This window comes from Saccopteryx bilineata, chromosome 9 (genome assembly GCF_036850765.1).
Source record: "Saccopteryx bilineata isolate mSacBil1 chromosome 9, mSacBil1_pri_phased_curated, whole genome shotgun sequence".
Taxonomy (NCBI): domain Eukaryota; kingdom Metazoa; phylum Chordata; class Mammalia; order Chiroptera; family Emballonuridae; genus Saccopteryx; species Saccopteryx bilineata.
Genome location: NC_089498.1, coordinates 19,265,816 through 19,290,880, shown reverse-complemented (window position 1 = coordinate 19,290,880; position 25,065 = coordinate 19,265,816). Strand labels below are relative to the sequence as shown.

At 42.9% G+C, this 25,065-nt stretch overlaps 1 protein-coding gene across 4 annotated transcripts in view; it reads right to left on the bottom strand.

Annotated features, from left to right (window-relative positions):
* The window catches only part of TANGO6 (transport and golgi organization 6 homolog), a 219,086-nt gene that overhangs the window by 181,624 nt on the left and 12,397 nt on the right, over positions 1-25,065 (bottom strand). For all 4 annotated transcript variants that reach the window (XR_010727094.1, XM_066243181.1, XM_066243180.1 and 1 more), the window contains exons 3-7: positions 23,136-23,252; positions 19,134-19,275; positions 11,402-11,538; positions 8,239-8,401; positions 2,771-2,853 (exon numbers count right to left, since the gene is read on the bottom strand). Coding sequence is in view for 3 of the 4 variants with exons in the window: in XM_066243181.1 (XP_066099278.1) it covers positions 2,771-2,853; positions 8,239-8,401; positions 11,402-11,538; positions 19,134-19,275; positions 23,136-23,252 (642 nt within the window). In the remaining variant the exon portion in view is untranslated. The remainder of the gene's footprint in view (positions 1-2,770; positions 2,854-8,238; positions 8,402-11,401; positions 11,539-19,133; positions 19,276-23,135; positions 23,253-25,065) is intronic.

Sequence of the window (25,065 nt, the reverse complement as noted above, 5' to 3'; positions counted from 1 at the left end):
CTTTCTGACATTCCACAGCCAACCATTTAAGTTTTCCATTGTGATATCCCTTAGATGGGAAGGAACTAACAGGCAAATCCGTAGACAGAAGTTGTTAGGTAATGGCTGCACAGGGCTGCGGGGAATAGCGGTCAAGGGATTTAGGAGTGGTGTGCTGTTTTTTCTGGGGGAGAGGGTAATGAAATGTCCTAAAATAGATTGTGATGATGGCTGCACAAATCTGTGAACATACTAAAAAACCTTTGACTTGCACAATTTAAATGAGTGAACTATACAACATGTGAATTATATCTTATAAAGCTGTTTTAAAAAAAGATTTACTCCATCGCTTCTCGGCCTTTTGGCTAAGATCAAGTGTAAAAAAAGATTTACTCCACATCCAAATAGACATCAACTGATGAATAGATAAACAAAATGTGGTATAGTCATACAATAAAATATTACTTAGCAAAAAAGGGGACAAAATATATGGATATATGCAAACATGAACCTCAGAAGCATTATGCTGAGAGAGAGAAGCCAGTCACAAAAGAGCACATCCTGTATGATTCCCTCATGCAAAATATCCACAAAAGGCAAATCCAGAGAGGTGGGGAGCACATTACAGAGCGCCTGGGGCTGAGTGGGAACAGGGAGTGATTGGAAATAGGCACAAGGGATCTTTGGGGGTGATGGAAATGTTCCTAAGTTGTACTGTGATGGTTTCATAACTGTAAATTTACTAATACTCACTGAACTGTATAATTAAAGCACTATTTTGTGGTCTGTAAAGTATACCTCTATAGAGCTATTTTACCAAAAAAAATTCACTCTAAAAAAGGCAAATAACAATATTTTAAATGGGCAAAATATATGAACAATTTACAGAAGTGAAAATATGAATAAAAAAACACAAAAAGATGCTTAACCTCACTACTAATAAGAGAACTAACTGCTAATTAAAACTACAATGTATTTAATTGGCAAAAACTCCATGGAAACAACTCAAAAATATCTACCAATAGAAGGATAAACGAAGATATAGTCCTATAGTGGAATAACATATAGTAGTGAAAATCAATGAATTCAAGTCACATACATTACAATGTCATTTAAATAAATTTAAAATCATCCATACAATACTACAAATAGCTTAACATACAATACTACAAAAAACTGAACATAGTGACTCCCTTCAGGTGGGAAGCAGGGGAAATGAGAGCAGGGATGGGTAGGTAGAGAATTTCAGCTGAGCGATGGGTGCACAGGTTTTACTCTTCATAGTTTTTGCATGTTTGAACTATTTCAGAGTAAACTAAATTTGAAAATTTACTCTAAAATGTTTAACTTATTGCCATAGAAAAGAAATGAGAAATGTGGAATATAAATCTTTAAATTATTAAGGTATAATTCAGCTCTGACTGAATAGCACAGATCCTATGCTTCAAGATGGTCCTGAAGCACAGAGGTTGCCGGTTCGGTCCCCAATCAGGGCACATACAGGAACAGATTTCTGTTCCTATCTTTGTCTCTGTCTCTCTCTCCCTCTCTCGTACAAATCAATAAATAAAAAAAAATTTAAAGATATAATTCACGTCATAAAATTCACTCTCTGAAATGTACAATCCAGTGGCTTTTAGTATTCACATGGTTGAATAACCATAACCACCTAACTCAAGAACATTTTCCTTACCTCGGAAAGGAGCTCCATACCCATTAGTTACACTCCACTCTTCCTCCATAACCCCCGGCAACCACCAATCTATTTTCTGTCTCTATGAATTTGCCTATCCAGAACATTTCATACAAATGGAATCATACAATGTTTGGCCTTTCGTGTCTGGATTCTTTTTAAAATTTCAAATGACAATTTTTAAATGTTCATCTATGTTGTGGCATGTATTCATACTCCATTCCTTTTTATGGCTAAAAAATAGTCACATTTTGTTTATCCATTCATTTGTTGATAGACATATTTGAAGGTTTTCCATATTCTGGTTATTATGAATAGTATTGCTATGAACATTTATGGATAGATTTTTGTGTGAACATGTTTTCATTTTTCTTAGGTATATACCTAGAAGTGGAACTGCTCGCTCATATAACTCCATGTTTAACTTTGTGAGGAACTGTCAAACTATTTTCCAATGTAGATGCACCTTTTTACATGGAGCATAGTTTTGAAAGTTGTTTACTCCTGTAAATATTTCTAATAGGAAAATACTATTATAAATGTATTGAAATAAGCTTAAAAAGTAATATTTACTCCAAGTCCATCTGGCCCTAACACAATGGATTATATTTTTACCTAAAATATATGTATTTCATATATATCTATTGATATAATCATAGATAAAATATAATTTATTTTCTATATTTTCATTTTCAGTATATATTTAGGTAGTCACTTGCAGGATTCATTTACTCAGACTTCTCTATGATGGTGATTAATATCAAAAGTTATAGAGTAGATTCAAAATGTTCATATACTTTTAGGAAACCTACAGTACTGTAAATGCCTCTGTCAATTTCTTTAAAAAGCATGCCTTTATCAGTGGCATGTGCCAGTTAGAGAATATAGCCTGTTTAACATCCAGATAAATAATGAGACAGTTTAAAATGTATCAGTTTTTTTCACTTACAGTTTACAGTTTCAAAAGGTGAAAAGATTTTGATGATTTGAAATTTAAGATTAACCATTCCAATTCTTAAAGTACCAATTAAAAATGCAAAGTTATTTTTAAAAGACTAAGCACAAATATTAGCTAAAAACATCAGTGATTCAGATTACCTTAAATACATCCTCAATGCATCTGCTAAGTTCTTCTCCTGTCACCAAAACGGTCCCTGGCACCATGTCACACTCTGGAATCTCTAGAGAAGAGAAACAAAAATTACCCACACTCAGGCCCTGGCCAGCTGGCTCCGTGGTAGAGCGTCAGCTCATCATATGGAAGTCCTGGGTTCGATTTCCGGCCAGGGCACACAGGAGAAGCTCCCATCTGCTTCTCCACCCCTCCCCCTCTCCTTCCTCTCTGTCTCTCTCTTCCCCTCCCGCAGCCAAGGCTCCATTGGAGCAAAGTTGGCCCCGGCACTGAGGATGGCTCCATGGCCTCCACCTCAGGTGCTAGAATGGCTCCGGATGCAACCAGAGCAACGCCCCAGATGACCAGAGCATCGCCCCCTAGTGGACATGCTGGGTGGATCCTGATCAGACGCATGCAGGAGTCTGTCTCTCTGCCTCCCCACTTCTCACTTCAGAAAAATAAAAAAAGAAAAAAAAATTACCCACACTCAGGCCAACAGAAATTGTATTTCATTTTTTGAGCATATACTGATGCTAGAATAGATTCCTAGAATTTTAAATATTTACTCAAACACCATGTGTGTCATGTCTGAATAACTTTCACTTCACCAAGGCTCAATCTGGTGAAGTCTTACTGTGCAAAAGAATAAAACCTTCACCATCCTTCCCCACCTCACACCACCACAAACACTCAGAAAACTCCATACAACAAAATGACTTCTATACAAAATCTACATAGATCTAAATTTGTTTTAAGCATAACATAAACTTCTTTTTTTTCATTTTTGACCTTAGGGGCTACTCTCTAGAAAGTTTTTGGTTTTTTAATCATTAAGAATGCTATAGTTGATACTCATATCCCTGGCCAGTTGGTTCGGTGGTAGAGCGTCGGCCTGGCGTGCAGGAGTCCCGGGTTCGATTCCCGGCCAGGGCACACAGGAGAAGCGCCCATCTGCTTCTCCACCCCTCCCCTTCTCCTTCCTCTCTGTCTCTCTCTTCCTCTCCCACAGCCGAGGCTCCATTGGAGCAAAGATGGCCTGGGCGCTGAGGACAGCTCTGTGGCCTCTGCCTCAGGCGCTAGGATGGCTCTGGATGCAACAGAGCGATGCCCCAGAGGGGCAGAGCATTGCCTCCCGGTGGGCATGTTGGGTGGATCCCGGTCGGGCGCATGCGGGAATCTGTCTGACTGCCTCCCCGTTTCCAGCTTCGGAAAAATGAAAAAAAAAATCAATAAAGCATAAAAACATACTAAGGGAAATGGTGAAAATGTCAGTCTTTTAAGACATTAAAACAGAACTAAACCCACTGGCCAAATATGGGAAAATCTGAGCACCAAAATGAATGATAAGAATGTTTGGGGCCCTGGCCGGTTGGCTCAGCAGTAGAGCGTCAGCCTAGCGTGCGGAGGACCTGGGTTCGATTCCGGACAGGGCACACAGGAGAAGCGCCCATTTGCTTCTCCACCCCTCCGCCGCGCCTTCCTCTCTGTCTCTCTCTTCCCCTCCCGCAGCCAAGGCTCCATTGGAGCAAAGATGGCCCGGGCGCTGGGGATGGCTCTGTGGCCTCTGCCTCAGGCGCTAGAGTGGCTCTGGTCGCAACATGGCGACGCCCAGGATGGGCAGAGCATCGCCCCCTGGTGGGCAGAGCGTTGCCCCTGGTGGGCGTGCCGGGTGGATCCCGGTCGGGCGCATGCGGGAGTCTGTCTGACTGTCTCTCCCTGTTTCCAGCTTCAGAAAAATGCAAAAAAATAAAAAATAATAAAAAAAATAAAAAAAATAAAAAAAAGAATGTTTGGTAGCTGCCTGTCCTGTGGTGGCACAGTGGATAAAGCGTCGACCTGGAATGCTGAGGTTGCCGGTTCAAAACCCTGGGCCTGCCCGGTCAAGGCATATATGGGAGTTGATGCTTCCTGCTCCTCCCCCCTTTCTTTCTCTCTCTCTTCTCTAAAATGAATAAATAAAAAATAAATAAATAAATAAAAAATAAAAAAAAGAATGTTTGGTAGCCAATTAAATAAAAAAAGAATCTATAATTCTATATTTATACTGAAATAATTATTTTTTAAAAAGGGGTGAGGCCTGACCAGGCAGTGGTGCAATGGATAGAGCGTCGGACTAGGATGAGGAGGACCCAGGTTCAAGACCCCGAGGTTGCCAGCTTGAGCACGGGCTTGTCTGGTTTGAGCGGAGCTCACCAGCTTGGACCCAAGGTCGCTGGCTCAAGCAAGGGGTTACTCGGTCTGCTGTAGCCACCCCACCCCCCCGTCAAGGCACATATGAGAAAGCAATCAATTAACAACTAAGGTGTCACAACGAAAGACTGATGATTGATGCTTCTCATCTCTCTCCGTTCCTATCTGTCCCTATCTATTCCTCTCTCTGACTCTCTCTCTGTCTCTGTAAGAAAAAAAAAAGGGGAGGGGTGAGATACCTGACCTGTGGTGGTGCAGTAGATAAAGCATTGACCTGGACACTGAGGTTACCAGTTCGAGATCCTGGGCTTGCCTGGTCAAAGCACATTCGTGAAGCTGATTTCCTGGTCCTCCCTCCCACTCACCCCCATCCTTTCTCTTTCTCTCTTTTCTCTGAAATCAATAAATAAAATATTTTTAAAATGTAGGGAGGGGGGTGTAAGGCAAGGAGAAAGAAAAGCTCTTCTTTACAGAAGAATACCAACTAACAAGATAAAAATAACAAAAGAAATAGAACGTCACCATTTTCCTGGTAAGACTCATTAAACCATAGTATGAAAGACTATTGGGAAACAGAGTACTCACACATCTCAGACTATCATTCCATATATTACTCATTAATTACACAGGGAGGGAGGTACTTTTAAAATGGAGAATTCTGGCCTGACCAGGCAGTGGCGCAGTGGATAGTGTCGGACTGGGATGTGGAGGACCCAGGTTTGAGACCCCAAGCTCTCCAGCTTGAGCACGGGCTCATCTGGTTTGAGCAAAAGCTCATCAGCTTGGACCCAAGGTCACTGGCTTGAGCAAGGGTTTACTGGATCTGCTGAAGGCCTGCGGTCAAGGCACATATGAGAAAGCAATCTGAACAACTAAGGCGTTGCAACGAAAAAATGATGATTGATGCTTCTCATCTCTCTCCGTTCCTGTCTGTCTGTCCCTGTCTATCCTTCTCTCTGACTGTCTCTCTGTCTCTGTAAAAAAAGAAAAAAATAATAATAAATAAAAAATAAAAAATAAAATGGAGAATTCTGTGTGCTACCACCTTGAACAAATAATCAAATATAGCATTGATAATAATAGATAAACTGATAACATATGCACCTTAAACTGATGGAGACTGAGAAAGAAACTATCATCCTATGTAGTATTCCCGCTGAAATGTTTAACCTGGATCTAATCATGAGGAAACAGTTAGAAAAATACAAATTAAGGAATATTCTATAACCTGGGCTCTTCAAAAATGTCATGATGAGCCTGACCTGTGGTGGCGCAGTGGATAAAGCGTCGACCTGGAAATGCTGAGGTCACCAGTTCGAAACCCTGGGCTTGCCTGGTCAAGGCACATATGAGAGTTGATGTTCCAGCTCCTCCCCCCTTCTCTCTGTCTCTCCTCTCTCTCTTCTCTCTCTCTCTCTCTCCTCTCTAAAAACGAAAAAAAAATGTCATGATGAAACACAAACAAAAAACTGGGGGCCCTAAAAAAAAAAAACAACAACTGGGGGCCCTGGCCAGCTAGCTTGATTGGTTAGCCGCAGGGGTCGGGAAACTTTTTGGCTGAGAGAGCCATGAATGCCACATATTTTAAAATGTAATTCCGTGAGAGCCATACAACGACCCATGTACGTTAGGCATTATCCAATAAAAATTTGGTGTTGTCCTGGAGGACAGCTGTGATTGGCTCCAACCACCCGCAATCATGAACATGAGTGGTAAGAAATGAATGGATTGTAATACATGAGAATGTTTTATATTTTTAACGTTATTATTTTTTTATTAAAGATTTGTCTGCGAGCCAGATGCATCCATCAAAAGAGCCACATCTGGCTCGCGAGCCATAGGTTTCCGACCCCTGGGTTAGCGTATCATCTTGATATGCAAAGGTTACCAGTTCGATTCCTGGTCAGGGCACATACAGAAACAAATTGATGTTTCCATCTCTCTCTCTTCCTTCCTCTCTCTAAAATAAATATAAGTAAATAAATAAATAAGTAAAAAGTCTGGGGCCCTAGCCAGGTAGCTCAGTTTGCTGAAATGTCATTCTGTTACAGCAAGGTTGTAGGTTCAATCCTCCATCAGGGCACATGCAAGAAACAACCAAAAATGAATGCATGGATAAGTGGGGCAACAAATCGATGTTTCTCTCTCTCACTCTTCCTCTCTCTATCAATAAATAATCTTCATGGAAAACTATTATAGCCTGACCAGGAGGTGGCACAGTGGATAGAGCTTCGGACTGGGATGCGGAAGACCTGAGGTCGCCAGCTTGAGCACAAACTTATCTGGGTTGTGCAAAAAAAGCTCACCAGCTTGGACCTAAGGTCGCTGAGCAAGGGGTCACTTGGTCTGCTGAAGGCCCACGATCAAGGCACATATCATATGAGAAAGCAATCAATGAACAACTAAGGTGTCGCAACAAGAAACTGATAATTGATGCTTCTCATCTCTCTCTGTTCCTGTCTGTCTGTCCCTATCTATCCCTCTCTCTGACTCTCTCTCTGTCCCTGTAAAAAAAAAAAATACTATTATATATTAAAGGAAACTAAAAAGACATAAGTGAATGAATACATGATTCTTAACTGGATTCTAAATTTTTTAAAAACAAGTATAAAGGAAATTCTTGCAACAATTAGAGAAATCTTAATGAAGTCTGTATATTAGATGCTGTCTACAACTAACTCAAATATTTCAGAAAACAGTGTACACATACAGAGAGAAAGATACAGCAAATATGGCCAAAAATAATAGTTGGTCAATCTAGGGGAAGTGTAGAGGGGTGGTTCACTGTACTCTTCTTGGAACTGTTGTGAAGTCTTCTAAATATACAGTTGTGGGGCAGGGGGTGGAGAAAGGTAAAACTGAAGACACTGAAATACCACAGACTAAAGTCATTTAAACCTGAAAAGTTGCTGAAGGTCCTTTAGAGCAGTGGTCCCCAACCTTTTTTGGGCCACGGACCGGTTTAATGTCAGAAAATATTTTCACAGACCGGCCTTTAGAGTGGGACGGATAAATGTATCACATGACCGAGACAAGCGTCAAGAGTGAGTCTTAGATGGATGTAACAGAGGGAATCTGGTCATTTTTTAAAAATAAAACATCGTTCAGACTTAAATATAAATAAAACGAAAATAATGTAAGTTATTTATTCTTTCTCTGCAGACTGGTACCAAATGTTCCACGGACCAGTACCGGTCCGCGGCCCAGGGGTTGGGGACCACCACTTTAGAGGGACTCCCAGCCACCAGACTCCCTCCTTTACCTGCTGTATTTAAAATCCGATGAAGAGGTGCTAACATTGGCTGAAGCAAATACTTTGCTGCCAACTGTGGGCGTTCTCTTGACATAGTTATAAAGGTAGTGGTGGCAACTCTCTGAAATTGTCGCACTGTCAATTTATCCTGAAAGTGAAATAAATCCAGAATCTAAAAAAGAAAAATACACATAGTATATACCAGGCTCTTTATAAGGGACATTACATTAACTAAGGAAATAACGATTTCTCTAAGCCAAAAAATAAACCCAACTGCAATAACCCTGATTCAACAAAACCGTTGTTTTTTTAATTTAACAACCCAGTATCAAAGGCTGTGAGAACTGAAGAGACTAAGCTTTTTTCTGTTTTTTTTAAAATGTTCTAGAATTATTATTTTATTTATTCATTTTACAGAGGAGAGAGAGAGGAAGAGAGGGAGGGAGAGAGAGAGAGAGAGAGAGAGAGAGAGAGGAACAGGAAGCATCAACTCCCATATGTGCCTTGACCAGGCAAGCTCAGGGTTTCGAACCAGCGACCTCAGCGTTTCCAGGTCGATGTTTTATCCACTGTGCCACCACAGGTCAGGCGAGACTATGTTTTTATTAAATAATTTTATCAAATTTATAAAATACATGCTCATTGTAGAAAACCTGGAAAATAAAGTTTTAAGAATAAACATTGCCTGACCTGTGGTGGCGCAGTGGATAAAGCGTCAACCTGGAAATGCTGAGGTCGCCGGTTCGAAACCCTGGGCTTGCCTGGTCAAGGCACATATGGGAGTTGATGCTTTCAGCTCCTCCCCCTTCTCTCTCTCCTCTCTCTCCCTCTCTGTCTCTCTCTCTCTCCCTCTCTCTGTCCTCTCTAAAAATGAATAAATAAAATAAAAAATTAAAAAAAAAAAAGAATAAACATTTTTGGTGTATTTTTTCCAATATATTTCTGTATAATTCCATTTCTTTTTTTTTTTTTTTTTATTCATTTTTAGAGAGGAGAGAGAGAAGGAGAGAGAGAGACAGAGAGGGAGAGAGAGGAGAGAAAGACAGAGAGAGAGAAGGGGGGAGGAGCTGGAAGCATCAACTCCCATACGTGCCTTGACCAGGGAACCCCAGGGTTTCGAACCGGTGACCTCAACATTTCCAGGTCGACGCTTTATCCACTGCACCACCACAGGTCAGGCCCATTTCTTTTTTAATTGAAGCCACACTTAATATTCAGTTTTGTGTATTGCTGAAATCTTCTCATAGTTATAAATTCCTCAAAAATACTATGTAGCAATATAATACATATTCAAGCTGAATGTAAGAATTTATTGGCCCTAGCTGGTTCGCTCAGCGGTAGAGTGTCAGCCTGGCATGTGGAAGACCTGGGTTCGATTCCCAGTCAGGGTACACAGGAGAAGCGACCATCCCCTTCTCTCTCTCACTTTCTCTCTTTTCCTCCTGCAGCCATGGCTCAATGAGCAAGTTGGCCCCAGGCACTGAGGATGGCTCCAAGGCCTCGCCTCAGGCACTCAAATAGCTCGGTTACCGAGCAACAAAGCAGCGGTCCCAGATGGGCAAAGCATCAGCCCTAGATGGGGGTTGCCGGGTAGATCCTGGTCGGGGCACATGCAGGAGTCTGTCTCTCTGCCTCCCTGTCTCTCAGTTGATAAGAAAAATAAATGTATTAAATTCTTTCCTAGTACAGGTATTCAGTCATTCTGTTTCTCTCCAAATTTTGCTATTATAAATAGCACCACCAAATAAAATTACTGGGTCAAGTCAAGGCATATAAATATATTTAGAGTCTGAAGATCAGATCCCCTGTCGAGTTCTAACTATGTCAGACAACAGTCTACTTTATTCTCAAAGACAAACATAGATCTCCAGTGCCTGAGTGGGTTTTATCCTAGTCTATAAGCAACTGATAGAAAAATATACTTCTGTCCCTGACTTAAAAGTGACTCTTGCACCTTTTACAGGCAGGAGAATCTGTCCAAAAACTGCATGTGACCTCTGACACTGCCAGAAAGAGACAGAAAACCTGAAACCCGTGACTTAATTTTATCATTTTGTCAAGTACCAAAATTATTGCTACTAGTTTCCGAAAATATTTACTTATCATTGCAAATGCTAACCTTGTCCTATATGATGACTTATATTTAATGTATTTCAATATAAGATCTTTGCAGTGTTATACTATATGCCCATGAAAAAGAATGAGGCAGCTCAATATGAAATGACTATAAGAAATAATCTCCAAAGTACATTGTTAAGTTAAAAAAGCAAAAGGTAAAACAGTGTGTGTAGCATGTTATTGTTTGGATAAAAATTAGACTATATATATACATACATATACATATAATTGTATATATATAATACACAGAATATCTCTGGAAAATAAACAAGAAATTGGTAACAGTGACTATTTCTGAAGGACTAGGGAACAGAGGTGAGAAGGAAACTTACTTTTCTGTTTACTCTTTTGCGCTTTTTAACTTGTGTACCATGTTAATTCACCTTGTTTATTTAATATTCATTTTTTAACTAATTAAGAACACACTGAAAAGATAGGGAACAAGATGAAACTTACTTTCATATTCCAGCTCTGAGAGCAACCTGGGTTACTCACCTAATAGTGATAAGGCATTCTTAAACCTAACAATTAGGTCAGTGTCTTCCACAGGTTTTTATTCATATATTAAAAGAGCCATTCACGCCTGACCAGGCGGTGGTGCAGTGGATAGAGCGTCGGACTGGGATGCCAAGGACCCAGGTTCGAGACCCCGAGGTCGCCAGCTTGAGTACGGGCACATCTAGTTTGAACAAAAGCTCACCAGCTTGGACCCAAGGTCGCTGGCTCCAGCAAGGGGTTACTTGGTCTGCTGAAGGCCCATGGTCAAGGCACATATGAGAAAGCGATCAATGGACAATTAAGGTGTTGTAATGTACAATGAAAAACTAATGATTGATGCTTCTCATCTCTCCGTTCCTGTCTGTCTGTCCTTATGTATCCCTCTCTCTCTTTCTCTGTCTCTGTAAAAAAAAAAAAGGGGCCACTCACTGAATAATAAATATTATACTGCGTAAATATTATATTGCTTTTACTTCAATGTTACATGAACATGACAAATCCTTTCTATAAGTAAGCAGTTAATCCTCAAATGTTCAAAAAAAACAAGATTATTTACCTGGGGGCAGATATCCCTGTAGTAATCCTCTGGTGAAAGAGACTGCTGGGGACAAGAGGCCAAAATCTTTGCAGTCAAGTCGCACTTCTTCCAGTGCGCAGCCGTGGCCTCAGCATCGCTCCCACCAGCTGCCCCTGCTGTCAGCAATGGACAGAGATGTCAGAAACAGTTTCCCATACAATGTCTTTAAAATTTAGGGTAAAAAGTGTTCCTTCTCTGCTGAAAATTGTTTATTTCTTCTATAAGATAACCTACCCCTCTGCACTTTTCTTTTGATGTTGGTTTCTGAGGAGTTCAGAGAAAAAAAAATAGCACTTAATCATTGATATAGTACACATGTGATTTGGATACAGTAAGTCCTCAATATCAGCAATAGGTTCTGTGACCTTAAGTGATTCATATGTATAATGAAACCAATTTTACTATAGGCTAATTGATATAAAAGAAGGCATCTCATCAACATCACAAGGAAATAACATTGAATGAATTGGTATTATTTGCCGGCTTGCTGTGCTAGCTTCTCAGTGTTCATTACTATTAATATTACTATTTCTCTTTATCTGAATCATGTAATCATGTGTGTGAGGAAAAAAACCCAAAGGTTGGGGCAAGAACCACCAGAATGGAATAGGGGAAAAAATCCCCAGAGTTCACACAGGACTGAGAATAGTTTGTGTTTCCACTAGTGAGCCACAGGGAGGCCGCCCACTACAGGGCATCAAGGAAAATCTCAGAAGGCTTATTATTGCCTTAGTAGTGGGGCCAAATTCCCTCAGATTAAAGGCTGCTCTAGGCCCACAGTAATAAGGCTTAAAAGCCAGGATCAAGGAGCATTTGAGATCTTGCTCCCTGGCACATGTCTTCAGTTTGGCTCAAAAAAAAACTTTTATAGGCCCTGGCTGGTTGGCTCAGCGGTAGAGTGTCGGCCTGGCGTGCGGGGGACCCGGGTTCGATTCCCGGCCAGGGCACATAGGGGAAGCGCCCATTTGCTTCTCCACCCCCACCCTCCTTTCTCTCTGTCTCTCTCTTCCCCTCCCGCAGCCAAGGCTCCATTGGAGCAAAGATGGCCTGGGCGCTGGGGATGGCTCCTTGGCCTCTGCCCCAGGCACTAGAATGGCTCTGGTCATGGCAGAGCATTGCCCCCTGGTGGGCAGAGCGTCGCCCAGGGGCGTCCCGGGTGGATCCCAATCGGGCGCATGCGGGAGTCTGTCTGACTGTCTCTCCCCGTTTCCAGCTTCAGAAAAATACAAAAAAAAAAAAAAGAAAAAACTTTTATAGGCCTGACTTGTGGTGGCGCAGTGGATAAAGCGTCGGAGGTCGCCGGTTCGAAACCCTGGGCTTGCCTGGTCAAGGCACATATGGGAGTTGATGCTTCCAGCTCCTCCCCCTCTTCTCTCTCTCTGTTTCTCCTCTCTCTCTCTCTCTCTCTATCTCTCCCTCTCCTCTCTAAAATGAATAAATTAATTAATTAATTTAAAAAAATATATAAAACATTCTCATGTAAAAAAACTTTTATAAAAATTCTCAAGCCTGACCAGGCGGTGGCGCAGTGGATAGAGCGTCGGACAGGGATGCGGAGGACCCAGGTTCAAGACCCTGAGGTCGCCAGCTTGAGCGTGGGCTCATCTGGTTCGAGCAAAGCTTGTCACCTTGGACCCAAGGTCGCTGGCTTGAGCAAGGGGTCACTCGGTCTGCTGAAGGCCCACGGTCAAGGCACATATGAGAAAGCAATCAATGAACAACTAAGGTTTCGCAACGAAAAACTAATGATTGATGCTTCTCATCTCTCTTCGTTCCTGTCTGTCTGTCCCTGCCTATCCCTCTCTCTGACTCTCTCTCTGTCTCTGTAGGAAAAAAGAAAAAAAAATTCTCAAAAAAAAAAAAAGCCAACAGCAAATATTTACGTATGGTGTTCCCACTATAAAGACTGCTGTCTTAGGGACAAATGCTGACAAACTATTTTAGCAGTTCCTCCTTCTTCAAAGACTTATATGTAAACATAGAGCTCCATGTTTCATAGGACATACTCAAGCTCACTCCATGCTTCCTGGAGCTTTAGCACAAGGGAATGCCCCCCCCCCTTTTTTTTTTGTATTTTTTTTGTATTTTTTTTTGTATTTTTTCTTTTATTTATTTATTTTTTGTATATTTCTGAGGATGGGGATGGGGAGGCAAGCAGACAGACTCCTGCATGCACCTGAGATCCACCTGGCATGCCTACCGGGGGGAATGCTCTGCCCATCTGGGATGTTGCTCTGTTACAACCGGAGCCATTCTAGCGACTGGGGCAGAGGCCATGGGGTCATCCTTAGTGCCCAGGGTGGATTTGCTCCGGTGGAGCCTTGGCTGCAGGCGGGAGGAGAGGGACCGGGAGGGGGAGAGGGGGAGGGGTGGAGAGGTAGATGGGCGCTTCTCCTGTGTGCTCTGGCCGGGAATCGAACCTGGGAATCCTGCACACCAGGCCAATGACTCCGACGGGTCTACCATATCATGCTTTTTACTTAAAAAAAATAAAAATTTACATTTCTTTTGAAAGCTGATGAACAGGAGACACCAAATCTACCTTCTTTATTAGATCTAGCTAATAACACTGTTCTGTCTTTTTTCCAAATAGCTCCAGATATATGGAAAAGATTTATATAGGCAGATGGGGATCCTCAAACCCCTCAGCAAGATCTTCTGAGAATGGCTTTTAAGATACCTAGAGGCAGAAAAAGCCCAATAGAGATCAGGGGGAACTACCAGCTTTTAGGATACACCCTTAAAGGTTCCAGCACCCCAAAGGGGTCTCATAGGATGCCATCTGGGTCCTGCTTCAATAGTGGAAAGGAAGGTCATTGAGCTAAAGCCTGCCAGGCTTACACACCTCTGCTGTAAGGAAACAGGGACACTGGAAGGTGGGCTTCCCCCTCGCTCCTCTAAGGGAGGGTTCAGTCTCTTCCAGCCCCGCTCCAGCCACCTATGACCTAACCTTGCCCAGAAAGCTGGGGTTTGCCACTGAAGGCTGAAGGTGCCCAGGGCCGTCGACCCCATCTACGATACTGTGAACGAGCCTAGGGTATTTCTTCCAAGAAGCAGGTAAACTGATCTCATTCACACAAGGGCCACTTAACTATGTCTTGCCTGAATAGTCAGGTTTTTTATTCTTCCCTCAAAGATCTCTGTTGTGGGTGTTGATAGTCCTATTTTCTGCTGCTTGGTTTAATATATAGTGTCTCCTCTATTCCTCCTACCTCAATGCCCCACACAAATTTCAGGCTGGGACCTACTCCTAATTTAGAGCTGTTTTTCCCCCTTTTGCTAACTTCTATTATGAATCTACCTTTGCCACCCAGCTTAGTGTATCCCAAGGTTCTCTTTACCAAGCCACAGTCGCAGAGCTCCAGGGAAAAGCAACCTGGTCTCATCTCTCCAGGCAGAGGAGAACAGAAGCTCCATCTCCGCACATGCTGCAGATGGCTTTTCCAGTCTACCTGAAGCATTACCAGCTAGAAGCAGCGGTCACTGGGACTTGGATGTGAGCTGCAAAGTATAGAATGGTGACAACAATTCCAGTGCCATACGGACTTTTCCTGTGGGGAACTTTCCTGGACTCCTGCTCCCTGTGACAGCTCCTAACAGACTGAACTGTGGTTGGGTTGCATTTTTCAGGGATTTGGCATGGTGAGGGGGCCAACTTGGACTTGGGGAACATGTTAAGGACACTACTCATTTATGGATTCTTGCTGTATTGGCCAAGAGTTTGCTTAAAGGCTTTTAATCACTGTAAAAAAAATAGAGGACTGGATGAAGAAGATGGGGCACATATACACCATGGTATATTATTCAGCTAGGAGAAATGGTAACATCGGATCACTTATAGTGGAATGGTGGAGTCTTGGTAGCATTGTGCGGGGTTAAATAAGCGAATCAGAAAAAAACAGGAACTACAGGATTCCATACATTGGTGGGACATAAAAGCGAGACTGAGAGGCATGAACAGGAGTGTGGTGGCTATGGGGGGTGGGGGGAGGGAAGGAGGGAGAGGGGGAGGGGAGGGGAGGGGAAGGGGTACAGAGAGAACTGGATGGAGGGTGGCAGAGGACGATCTCTCTTCGGGTGATGGGTATGCAACATAACTAAATGACAAGATAACCTGGAAATGTTTTCTTTGAATGTATGTACCCTGATCTATTGATGTCACCCCATTAAAATAAAAATTTATTTATAAAAAAAAAAAAAAAAAAAAGCCAGAATCAAGGGGATCAAACTGATTCCAAGAAAATCAGTTGGATCTCAGAACAAAGTCTAACAAAAGAAAACAAAATCTAACACCCAACAATAAAAATAATCAGTATCCATTCAAAAATTACCAGGCATATACATATAATTCAGTAGGAAAAAGGGATGAAGGACTGATTCATGTACAACATGGCTAACCTCAGACACATGATGCTAAGTGAATGAAGCCAAACACAAAGACCACAAATTGTATAATTACATTTGGATGAAATATCCAGATCAGGCAAATCCACTGAGTTAAAAAGTAGGTTAGTGCTTACCAGGGATGGGAGGAGGGGGTGACGGGAAATAATTGCTAATGGGTATGAGGGTTTTTTGGAGGGTAAATGATAAAAATGTTTGGAATTAGATACTGATTATTTTCATTGTTGGGTGCTAGATTTTGTTGTTTTCCTTTGTTAGGCTTTGTTCTGGGATGCAGCTGATTTTCTTAGAATCAATTTGATTCCAAGAACTTTGTGAATATACTAAAAACCACTGAAATGTACTCTTTAAAAAGAGTGAATTTTATAGTATGTGAATAGCATCTCAATTAAAAAAAATTACCAGACATGCAAAGAAGCAAAAAATTATGACCCAGCCCTGGCTGGTTAACTCAGTCGGTTAGAGCATTGTCGGAAACACCAAGGTTGTGGGTTTGATCCTGGTCAGGGCACATACACGAAACAACCAATGAATATACAACTAAGTGGAACAACAAATGAATGCTTCCCTCCCCCTTCCTCTCTCTGTCTCTCTGAAGTCAATCAATTTAAAAAATATATATATGACCAATAATCAGGAGAAAAAAATCAATAGAAAACAGCCCTATAAAAACATAAAAACAGAGATGATGGCCCTGCCCAGTGACTTAGTGGACAGAGCATCAGCCCAGCATGTGGGCATCCCAGGTTCGATTCCCAGTCAGGGCACACAAGAGAAGTAATCATCTGCTTCTCTTTCCCTTCCTCTTCTGCTTTTCTCTCTCTTAACCCCCTGCAGTCAGTGGCTTGGTTGGTTCAAGTATCAGCCCCGGGTGCTGAGGATAGCTTGGTCAGTCCAAGCATGTTAGCCTCAGGCACTAAAAAGAGCTCGGAACTCGAGCACTGGCCCCAGATGGGGCTGCTGGGTGGATTCTAGTCGGAGTACATGCGGGAGTCTGCCTCACTATCATTATCTCCCTCTCCCCTCCTCTCACCTAAAACAACAGAAAACAAACAAACAAAAAAAACCCAAGGAAAAAACCCCAGAGATAACAAGATTAGGAAACAAAGATATTAAAATAGCTATTATAAATTTATTCCCTATTTTCAAAAAGGTAAAGGAAAGAATGATCATAATAAGGAGAGAAATAAAAACATTTTTTTAAAAGAACCAAATTGAATTGCTACTAATGGAAAAGAAAATATCTGGCACTGGCCAGTGGCTCAGTAGATAAAGTGTCAGCCTGGCGTATGGACAACCTGGGTTCAATTCTCAGTCGGGGCACACAAGAGAAGTGACTATCTCTTTCCTTCTTGCTCCCACTTCTCTCTCTCTTCCCCTCCCATAGCCCAGCCAGTGGCTCAGCTGGTTCGACCCTTAGTCCCAGCGCTGAGGATAGCTTGGCTGGTCAAGCACATTAGCCTCAGGTGCTAAACATAGCTTGGTTAATTCAAGCATTGGCCCCAGATAGGCGTTGCCAAGTAGATCCTGGTCAGGGCGTATGCAGGAGTCTGTCTCTCCTCCTCTCACTTAAAAGGCCCTGGCCGGTTGGCTCAGCGGTAGAGCATCAGCCTGGTGTGTGGGGGACCCGGGTTCGATTCCCGGCCAGGGCACATAGGAGAAGCGCCCATTTGCTTCTCCACCCCCCCTCCTTCCTCTCTGTCTCTCTCTTCCCCTCCCGCAGCCAAGGCTCCATTGGAGCAAAGATGGCCCAGGCGCTGGGGATGGCTCCTTGGCCTCTGCCCTAGGCGCTAGAGTGGCTCTGGTCGCGGCAGAGCGACGCCCCGGAGGGGCAGAGCATCGCCTCCTGGTGGGCAGAGCGTCGCCCCTGGTGGGCATGCCGGGTGGATCCCAGTCGGACGCATGCAGGAGTCTGTCTGACTGTCTCTCCCCGTTTCCAGCTTCAGAAAAATGCAAAAAAAAAAAAAAAGAATGAAAAAGAAAATCTGAAACAAAAAATACACTGAAAGGTAGATACTACAGGAGAAAAGGTCAGTGGACTTTAACAGAGAGCAATAAAAATTAAGTAAAATGAAATACAGAGAGGAAAAAATAAATAAACAGGGCACCAGTAACTTGTAGGACAATATTAAGCATCATATTAGGTATAATTTAAATTCCAGGAAAAGAGAAGAGAGGACAGAAAAGAATATTAGAAGATAATACCTGAGAAATTTTCAAATATCATAAAAACTATAAGCCTTGGGTTCTAAGAAGCCCAAAAGGAATATGAAGCCTGACCAAGTGGTGGCACAGTGGATAAAGCGTTGGCCTGGGACACTGAGGACCTAGGTTGGAAATCCTGAGGTTGCTGACTTGAGCACAGGATCACCAGCTTGGGTGTAGCTGGCTCGAGTAAGAGCCCCTGGTCAAGGCACATATGAGAAAGCAATCAATGAACAACTAAGGTGCTGCAACAAAGAATTGATGCTTCTCATCTTTCTCCCTTCCTTTCTTCCTGTCTGTCTGTCCCTCTCTCTTTCTCAAAAATAAATACGTCACCCCATTAAAAATAAATAAATAAACAAACAAAACAAAAAAATATAAATGAAAAACTACTACCATGCTTAGCATAATTAACTTTTTTCTATCAATAGGGACTTACAGACTATAATTGTGGGAATGAATTTAAAACTTCAAAGTGTGCATCTCTAAGGTATATCCAGCTTTTTTTCTTTTAAGATTTTATTTATTCATTATAGAGGGGGGGGGAGAGAGAGAGAGAGAGAGAGAAGGGGGGAGGAGCAGGAAGCATCAACTCCCATATGTGCCTTGACCAGGCAAGCCCAGGGTTTTGAACCGGCAACCTCAGCATTTCCAGGTTGACACTTTATCTACTGCGCCACCACAGGTCAGGCTATATCCAGCTTTAACATAATGATCCTGTGTTTTAAGTCTGGAAGCGAAGTCCTCTTAGCATCCTGCTACAAAACCCTTTTCTCACTGAGAATTTAACATTGCCTTTAGGGTTTTACTTAAACTTCTTATGCAATGTTTTCCTCTGATATTATAAATCATTTGGAACAACTGACAGTATCATTCAACAGTATGAGCTGTGTATTATGGCTTTTTTAGAAATAAAGCAAGAAAATGAGTTTCTTTAGAAAAGAAATTCATTAAGGTTTAACTTCCAAGTCTAACCTCCTAATCTCCACAAAGATCCAGTATAATCTCAGTCAGGTTTTAAAGGCAAATGTTAAAGATCAATAATTCACTCTGACTCGAAGGCAAATGAATATCAAAGTAACAGGACTGTTTTATTTCTTACCACCCGCTCCTTCCAAAATGCCCTGGACCACTGCCTGAACACCACTGGGTCTCATCAACCTTTCAGAGAGCAGCTGCCCACACAAACGCCGAAGCCAAGCTGGGGCCCGACACCTCACCTGTGTCTTCACATCTGTGCAGGACTGAAAAAGGAAGGGAAAGGCATGAACTGAATGTCAGTGAAATAGATAAGATGTGCAGAAATTATTAAAACATATATACACTGAGACAGACTGATAATGAACAGTATGCTATACAGACTTCAAAAGAACCAAAAAACTCTCCTTTACAAAATCTTCTGCATCACTTAAAAAAATATTATCAACTTCTTTTAAAGATTTTATTTATTATTTTATTTTATTTATTTATTTTTATTCATTTTAGAGAAGAGAGACAGAGAGAGAGAGGGAGGGAGGGAGGAAGAGAAAGAGAGAGAGAGAAAGGGGAGAGGAGCAGGAAGCATCAACTCCCATATGTGCCTTGACCCAGTAAACCCTGGGTTTTGAACTGGCGACCTCAGCGTTCCAGGTCGACGCTTTATCCACTGCACCACCACAGGTCAGCCCCATTTATTGATTTTAGAAAGAAGGGAGACAGGGAGAGAGAGAAAATGAGATGGGGAAGGGGGTAGAGTGGGAAGCATCAACTCATAGCTGTTCTCATAAGTGCCTTGACCAGGCAAGCCTAGGACTTTGAATAGGCAACCTCAGTGTTCCAGGTCAACACCTTATCCCTTGAGCCACCACAAGTCAGGTAGCATCACCTTTGTTTTTTAGCGAGAGAAAGAGAGAGAGAGAGACAGACAGACAGACAGACAAGAAGGGAAAGGGATGAGAAGCATCAATTCTTTGTTGCGGCACCTTAGTTGTTAATTGATTGCTTTCTCATATGTGCCTTGATGGGGAGGCGAGGGGGCTCCAGCTTGAGCCAGTGACCCCTTGCTCAAGCCAGTGACCTTGGAGTCATGTGTATGACCCCATGCTCAAGCTAGTGAGCCCACACTCAAGCTGGTGACCTCAGGGTTTTGAATTTGGGTCCTCAGCATCTGAGGCTGATGCTCTATCCACTGAGCCACTACCCTGTCAGGCACAGCATCACTTGTAAGAAAGTAAAAATATAGTAAAACTTCAAGTGAAACAGCAAGTGAAGTTTCAAACCCAGAAATAGATAAACACATCAGTGAATAAAATACAGATGTGGGAAACTCAATCTCTTGCCTGACCAGGCAGTGGTGCAGTGGATAGAGTGTAGGACTGGGATGCGGAGGACCCAGGTTTGAAACCTCGCCGGCTTGAGTGTGGGATCATAGACATGACCACATGGTCGCTGGCTTGAGCAAGGGATCATTCGCTCTGCTGCAGCCCCCACCCCCTGGTCAAGGCACATGTGAGAAAGCAATCAATGAACAACTAAGGGGCTGCAATAAAAAAATCAATGCTTCTCATCTCTCTCCCTTCCTGTCTGTCTGTCCATATCTGTCCCTCTCTCTGTCTCTCTCTGCCTCTGTTCAAAAAAGAAAAAAAAAGAAACGTGGTCAATCTCTGAATGCAGTCCTTCCAGTTGAACCTAGCTTCCAAAGAAGATTCCTATGAACATTACTCTTCACCAGGAAGACAGTTCATGACAGTGAGAGAGCACGCTAGGCCTTGCCTCCATGGTCTTATCTACTGTGATTCCTTGTGGCACAGCAATTTCAGGAAAGAGTTAGATTTCTTCAAGGGCTCCTTTTTGAGAGCTCTGCAGGGCCATCAAAGAACAAAAAAAATTGGTGTCCCTTATTTTAAGCAAAAATGTTAATCATTTTGCTGTCAATCACTGCACTTAATGATGGAAGCACAAAAATTAGTGGTTAAAACATGTAACCCTAACTAACCTGTCCTCTCTCTTTTATTTAAGGAGGAGTAATAATTACCATTTATTGACAGGGATACGATTGCCAGGGACTGTGCTAAGAACCTCCCACATAATCTCAAAAGGGATTTATTAAAAAAAGGTACTGTTGTCATCTCCATTTTATGGATAAGGAAATTGAGGGATGGAAAGGTTTACTAATTTATACAACTGCACACTGGAGCTGAATCCCAGTATGCCTAACTCCAGAGTCTCTGCTTTTTACCATGTTATCACTATAATGTATTTGGTTTAATCTGGCAAACTGTGGACTCATTCAGAAAAGCACTATGTGAGGACAGAGAAGCCCAACTGGGCGGGGGGCACTCTAGTAATGTTCTAGGGATGAGATGACTTCAACTGGGAGATACCTTTGTTGCCAGCTTTAACTGGTCCTTATTCCTGACTGACAGACAATTCCTATGGCCCCTCACACTTTACTCACCTAGATCATAACAAAAATTTAGGTTCTAAAAGCAAATACTAGATAATTCTCATCTACATCATCAGATTCAGCCATTTCAGATAAATAATTATTTTTAAGGAAGAAAAAGAAACTATCTTATGCCCAGTGGAATATGTACTATTAGATTTTTCAAAGAAGCTAAAAACAGTCCCAATAATAGCTCTAATTTTAATTTCTTGACTTCAAATACTCCATTCAAAGAATAAAATGTCCAAATATTTTCTTCCCAAAGAACGTATTGTCAAACAACCAAATTTTAACTTAAAAATATCTAGTTTCAGAATGAATAAAATATATTTTAAATAAAATTGCCATATTCTTTTTTTTTTTTTTTTTTTTTTCTGAAGCTGGAAATGGGGAGAGACAGTCAGACAGACTCCCGCATGCGCCTGACCGGGATCCACCCGACATGCCCACCAGGGGCGACGCTCTGCCCCTCCGGGGTGTCGCTCTGCCATGACCAGAGCTACTCTAGCGCCTGGGGCAGAGGCCAAGGAGCCATCCCCAGCGCCCAGGCCATCTTTGCTCCAATGGAATCTCGGCTGCGGGAGGGGAAGAGAGAGACAGAGAGAAAGGGGGGGGGGGGTGGAGAAGCAAATGGGCGCTTTTCCTATGTGCCCTGGCTGGGAATTGAACCCGGGTCCCCCCGCATGCCAGGCTGACGCTCTACCGCTGAGCCAACCGGCCAGGGCCAAAATTGCCATATTCTTGGGAACAGTGTCCATTATTCCATTTAAAAGAAATCCTGCCTGACCAGACGGTGGCGCAGTGGATAGAGTGTCAGACTGGGATGCGGAGGACCCTGGTTCGAAACCCCAAGGTCACCAGCTTGAGCGTGGGCTCATCAGGTTTGAGCAAAGCTCACCAGCTTAAGCCCAAGGTCACTGGCTCGAGCAAGGGGTTACTCGGTCTGCTGAAGGCCCACAGTCAAGGCACATATGAGAAAGCAATCAATGAACAACTAAGGTGTCGCAACGAAAAACTGATGATTGATGCTTCTCATCTCTCACTGTTCCTATCTGTCTGTCCCTATCTGTTCCTCTCTCTGACTCTCTCTCTCTGTCTCTGTAAAAAAAAAAAATCCTTTAGCCTGACCAGGCGGTGGTACAGTGGATAGAGCATCAGACTGGGACACAGAGCACCCAGGTTCAAAACCCCGAGGTCACCATCTTGAGCATGGGCTCATCCGGCTTGAGTTCAGGGTCGCTGGCTTGAGTGTGGGATCAGAGACATGACCCCATGGTTGCTGGCTCCAGCCCAAAGGTCACTCACTTGAATACCAAGGATGCTGGCTTAAGCAAGGGGTCACTTGCTCTGCAGAAGCTCCTAGGGTCAAGGCATATATTAGAAAGCAATCAATGAACAACTAAGGTGTCACACGAAGAACTGATGCTTCTCATCTCTCTCCCTTACTGTCTGTCTGTCCCTATCTGCCCTTCTCTCTGACTCTCTCTCTGTCTCTGTCAGAAAACAAAAAATACTTTAAAGTTATCCTAAGGATCAGTGAAATTTAGTTTTACAAATGCCATTTAATGATCTAAAAGATAAAATAAGATTTAACTAGGTTATCAAATTTCCCAGGAGAAGACAGCACACTGCACATTATCATTAATGATTCACCAAGAGTCCTCAGGCCTGAGTACCTACCTGGGGTGGTCCTCCCTGGAGGATAAGTAATTCTCGAACTGCTAATGGTTGATACACTTGATCCAAGATGTCTCTCAAGGCCTCCCTAGATAGGGCTCTTTCCTCTTGGGTTAATACCTAAAAGAAACATGTACTTGGTTTTAGTGGAATACAAATCGGGCAGGCAACAGAAGGTAATGTTTTACAATACTGGACGAAGACACTCATGAGGGGAGAAGGAAAAAGGCTTCTGATTTCCTTCCACTTAGGGGAAACTCTAATACTGAAATTCTCCTGGTCCTCTCTCCATCCCCTCACTCACCTCTGAGGAGGAGATCTCATTGACTTACCTGAATAGTGAGCTGGGAATAAACTTGCTTACTGGCTAGTTTTGGCATGCACAGTTCAGCCTGTTCCTCTTCTATGGCTTAAGAGCGAGTGCACGTTCTGTTCTGCTCTTCCTTGCTGTCGGTTTTACAGGTATATCCCCTGCCATGGGGCAGAGGCGCTGCAGCTTTCTAGCTCCTTAAAACTGGGGAGTAGTAAGTGTGTCTAATTCTGAAATTCACTGTTGGGAAGCCCATTTGTCTAGAAGCCATAGCCTCCAGCTTTGAATTTATGGGTAATAAAGGTGTTTTTCTTTTACTTTTCAGCTCTTGTATTCTGTTAAATGTCTTTTGGTTCATTCAGAACTTGGGCAGCAAAAACAGGTGCTATTTATTGGGCCCCCTTGGGCCTCAACAGCACAGTCCCCCTTTGGTAACTGAGTCAAGCACTCAGGGTGCTGCCATTATCATTTAGCGAACTGAGTACAGGAGTGGCTTAGGGCAACAGCTAGAGCCAGGGCTTGTCTAGCTTCATGATGACACCCAGCACATCTCTGCTTCTGTCTACTTCTTTTCCTGCCTTCCTTTTTTTTAATTTTTAATTTTTATTTATTGATTTTAGTGAGAGAGGAAGGGAAGGGAGAGGGAGCAAGAGGGAGGGAGAAGCAGGGAGGGAGGGAGAAGGAGGGAGGGAGGGAGAAAACGGGAAGGAGGGAGGGAGGAGGAAAGAGGAAGGGAGAAGGAAGGAGGAAGGGAGAAGGAAGGAGGGAGGGAAGAAGAAGGAGGGAGGGAGGAGGAAGGAGGGAAGGAGGAGGAAGGAGGGAAGGAGGAGGAAGGAGAGAAGGAGGAGGAAGGAGGCAAGGAGAAGGAAGGAGGGAGGAGAAGGAAAGAGGGAGGGAACAGGAAGGAGGGAGGAGAAGGAAGGAGGGAGGGAGGGAGGAAGGGAGGGAGGGAGGGAGGGAGGGAGGGAGGGAGGGAGGGAGGGAGGGAGGGAGAAAAACATCGATCTGCTCCTGTATATGCCCTGATTTCCTGTATATGCTCCTGTATGTTCAAATCCTGATTTGAACCTGCAACCTATACACTTTGGGATGATGCTCTAACCAACCGAGCTATCGGGCCAGGGCATGCCTTCCTATTTGGACTTTTCTGTGTACTTTCCTTTCTTTTCTCTCTCCTCCTGGAGACCCCTGAAGCACTGCTTAGCCCCAGCAACAGTAATAAAATTTGTCAATCAGATGCCCCTATCTTAGGGAAGTACAGGCAACTGGAATTGGCAGAATTGTCAAGATTCATACCCTGTTGTAAAGAGCACAGCACTCTGCTCCACCTAACATAAAGGTACTGGGGAGCTCATAAATTCCTGCATTGCTCAAATGATAGTGGTTTTTAGGTAAATGTTAGTGAGCACTGGCAGTTGAGAGAATAGAAAAGGAAACAAACAGAACAGAAACCAGTTGGAAAGGTGACATGGAAAGGTGACAGAAATGAAGTGGGTGGGTATTATGAGATCTGGCTGCAGCAGCTAAGAAATTACCAGTGCAGGCATTTGAGCTGCACTGACTCTCATTACATTTATATACAGTAGCTTCTTCTGGCCAGGTTCCTACGCTGATGCTGGTGGT